The sequence below is a fragment of the Cyprinodon variegatus genome, unplaced genomic scaffold, assembly GCF_000732505.1.
Source record: "Cyprinodon variegatus isolate N-32 unplaced genomic scaffold, C_variegatus-1.0 Scaffold2033, whole genome shotgun sequence".
Classification (NCBI taxonomy): Eukaryota; Metazoa; Chordata; class Actinopteri; order Cyprinodontiformes; family Cyprinodontidae; genus Cyprinodon; species Cyprinodon variegatus.
The window spans coordinates 41,639-45,534 of NW_015152486.1; the positions used below are offsets into that span (position 1 = coordinate 41,639).

The 3,896-nt window shown below is 40.2% G+C and overlaps 1 protein-coding gene across 1 annotated transcript in view; it reads right to left on the reverse strand.

Annotated features, from left to right (window-relative positions):
• LOC107105057 (semaphorin-4B-like) overlaps positions 1 to 3,896 on the reverse strand; it is a gene marked incomplete at its 5' end in the record, with an annotated part of 22,473 nt that overhangs the window by 7,435 nt on the left and 11,142 nt on the right. The window contains one exon of the mRNA XM_015405176.1: positions 3,248 to 3,445. Coding sequence (XP_015260662.1) covers positions 3,248 to 3,445 — 198 coding nt within the window. The remainder of the gene's footprint in view (positions 1 to 3,247; positions 3,446 to 3,896) is intronic.

Below are 3,896 nucleotides of genomic sequence, written 5' to 3' on the forward strand. Positions count from 1 at the left end.
ACCTTTTCTGCTTCGCACAAAGACACAATGGTTGGAACCAAAGATCTCCAATTTGGACTCATCAGACCAAAGCACAGATTTCCACTGGTCTAATTCCTCGTGTTCTTCAGCCCAAGCAAGTCTCCTCTGCTTGTTGCCTGTCCTAAGCAGTGGTTTCCTAGCAGCTGTTTTACCATGAAGGCCTGATTCACACAGTCTCCTCTTAACAGTTGTTCTAGAGATGCATCTGCTGCTAGAGGTCTGTGGCGTTGACCTGCTCTCTAATCTGAGCTGCTGTTAACCTGCCATTTCTGAGGCTGGTGACTTGGATAAACTTCTCCTCCGCAGCAGAGGTGACTCTTGGTCTTCCTTTCCTGGGGCGGTCCTGATGTGAGCCAGTTTCTTTGAAGCGCTTGATGGTTTTTGCGACTGCATTTGGGGACGATTTCAAAGTTTAGCCAATTTTACAGACCGACCGACCTTAATTTCTTACAGTAATAATGGCCACTTATTTTTCTTTACTTAGCTGCTTTTTCTTGCCATAATCCAAATTCTAACAGTCTATTCAGTGGGACTATCAGCCTTGTATCCACCTGTTATCTTTATATATAAGGCAAGAAATCCTGCTTATTAAACCTGACAGCGGACACCTGTGAAGAAAATCATTTCAGGAGACGACCTCTGGAAGCTCATCAAGAGAAAGCCAAGAGTGAGCGAAGCAGTAAAAGCTAAATGTGGCTACTTTGAAGAACCTACAATATTAGACATAAGGAATGGGGTTAAAAGAGTTCGATAAGCATCTCCCTGAAATTAGTTTTTGGAACTTGGGATCTCTGACATACCAAAATAAATAGTTTTTCAAGATGATGCAAAGTTAAATTTAACACTGTTACCATTAGTTATAAAACTAAGAAAATGAAGTCTAAGGAAGTTATCATGCAGAATTGTAGAAACATGTTCCTTTAAAAGGATAGAGCAGTAAAGCTTCTGGCCTTAACATTTTTTCCTGCATTACTTTTACTTTTATACTTTAAGTAGTTTTCAAAAATGGAACCTTTTCACTTTTACTAGAGTAAAAAGCTTAAATTGATAGTCTAACACAGGGGTTGCCAACCTTTTTAAGACTGAGGGCTCCTTCATGGATACTGACTCATAGGAAGGGCCACCAATACTAACCTATGAACCGGAAAGGATCAGCGTTCATACTTCAAACTTCATACATAATAAGGATACTTTTATGGTTCTTTTAACTCCTAATTTTCCTTATGATATTGTCATTTTGAAATATCTATAAATGCTTAAATGATTAAAATGATCAAATGCTCTATAAATGATTTAAAAAGAAGAGCAACAGAATAAAATAAAATTAGCTCAGTGGTGAGCATGCAGTGGGCACCACATGTGGTCCCTGAGGGCCCCTAGGTGCCTGCAGGCACCATGTTGGTGACCCCTGCTCTAACTTCTACAAAGTGTTGTTAAACAGTAGAATTTATACTTCTGCTTGAGTAATAAACATAAACACTTTTAATACCTCTGTTCCTAAGTCATTTTATACTCTCTGCATCTGACCTCAGGTTTCCAATAGGTTCATCAGTTTAACATCAATATAGCATCAAACAATAATATCAAACTGTCGTCTCACTTCTAGTCAAAATCGTAAATCAACTTGGAATTAATTTGATGTGTGTCAAGGATTTTATTGATGCCAATTTGACATTATCTCAATATCTCGTATCTTTGAAACTTCCCTTAAAGGCACAGAGGATGATCTTTCATTTCCAGGTGGATCGTCCAAATAACTGGTTCTCCCATCGCTCAATCATTCTGGTGATACGTTTACGAAAGGCCGTCCTACCTGCTTGCTCCGTTAGCTATATTATTCTGAGCCTGCGCACTTTCAGGCGTATATCTGCGATTGAGCTACGGTTTCATCCATCGTTGAAGCTCAGCTTTCTCACCGCGGTTCTTTAAAAATGGCTGAGGGTCGTAAGAGGAAAAGTGTCTACGAAGTGGATGAGAAGAAAAGAAAGGCTCAATAGAGGTAGATATATCCCAGAATGCTTTGCGCAGAGAGCTCTCTTTGCAAAGCATTATGGGATTTGCTGTCACAGCAGCCTGCTGTCGCCATAGGCTGTCGCTACTAATAAAGATGGCGCAGGCACCGTGCAGTGGAGGAGGAGTTACGTGACTAACGGAGCATAAAACAGAAACCAAAAATAAGGAGGAGCAGACAGAGCAGGTCAGAGCAGCGTATCTCTCTCACCTCTTTATGGAAAAATGAAAGTGACCTCTCAGTCACCATAGAAACCGTCCCACGCTGTTTATTGCTGCTTTTTTCTTTTTTTAGACGTAGATCTCATTATGTTTTTAACAGATGAACATTCTCTATCTGTTCTGGTTCTAGATGCTGCACAGACTCGTTACGTAGAGCTTTGCTTTATAGAATGTGCCTGTGGTGCTTTTTGTTGTTTTCAATATATCATAATCTGTTCCAGTCAAATGTGGGAAATAGTTTTAATGCATGTATAGCACAGAGACAGAAGGGAAAATAATCTGCACTGATCTGCTCATCCTGTCTAGTCGGAGCCTCTCTATACGCAGTTAGTGTGACATTGAAAAAAGAAAAAACGTATCTGAGGTTAAAANAATCTGCACTGATCTGCTCATCCTGTCTAGTCGGAGCCTCTCTATACGCAGTTAGTGTGACATTGAAAAAAGAAAAAACGTATCTGAGGTTAAAAAAAATCAAACTCAACCGGTGTGTTCTGGCATTAAGACAGAGAGAGAAGACATCATCATTTTTTATACTTGCATGCTTAATCTTTGACAGAGAATGCCATGAAAGCAGTTATAAAGCTCGACAACTTAATGTAGATAATGCCAAACGGGTCAATGTTACAACTATAAATACAGAACCTGTTTATATGTATGAAACACTGCTGAAATGCAAAAATCTCGTGAACCGATGGGGCAGGGTCTTTCCCTCTGTGGATATTTCCGGAAGCTTCGGTCCTTGATGAAGCAATCGAGTCCCGGTCCACTGACCCTTGCTGTATTTCTTACTACTCTCTCTAATCCTAGTTCCTGTCTTAATACTTTCCAAAAACAAAAAAAAAAAACAAAAAATGATGGCCTCTAGAATAATAATAAAAACTACAATAATAATTAAAAGATTGAAATTTCACTTACGGTAAATAATGAGACTGATATGATGTTAATATAGAGGCTTGATATTGAAGTGAAAATGAAATCAAAATCATTGGCCGGCCTGCTTACCTGTAAGCAGAAAGAGGACGGTGTACAGCTTCTTATTGGCCGCCTGGACTCTCTGAACAGTCAGGTGGCTGTAGGCGTGCTCTGCAGACACCATGGTTGGACGCCTTCCAACCGGACGCACGCTGTCTTCTGCCAGAAAGTTCTCCTTGACGAAGCGCAGAGCATTGTCCGATGCGTTGTGCAGGCCGCACTAATGCAGACAGACGCACACACACAAAGGTTTAACACGCAGTTAGTGAAATGACATCATCATCCCATGTCTGTGCATGTTTCTTGGTCCAGCGTCCTCCCATAGTGTAAAACATGAATGCTGTCTAAACTGCCTTTATATCAATGGCAGCTGGTCAATGGAGGGCGCTAGAGTGCCGCTCCAACCGCCCAATGACCCTGAGCATAAAAAAAATGTAATTAAATATTTTTTTATAACTTAATTGAAAATTTCAAATATTTCAAATTCTATCAATATCTATTTGTTAGGAGAAATATTTTATCTTTAATGACTAATAAAGCGTCATTATTTTTTGACTGGTGATTGGTGACGTATTTCTAGCCTGGGTGCCATTCCGAACTTAGTCCCGCCCACAACGTTTGAGGTCGGGAAGTTCGGTCTGGCATTGCTCAATAGTAGCGCGAGTATTATC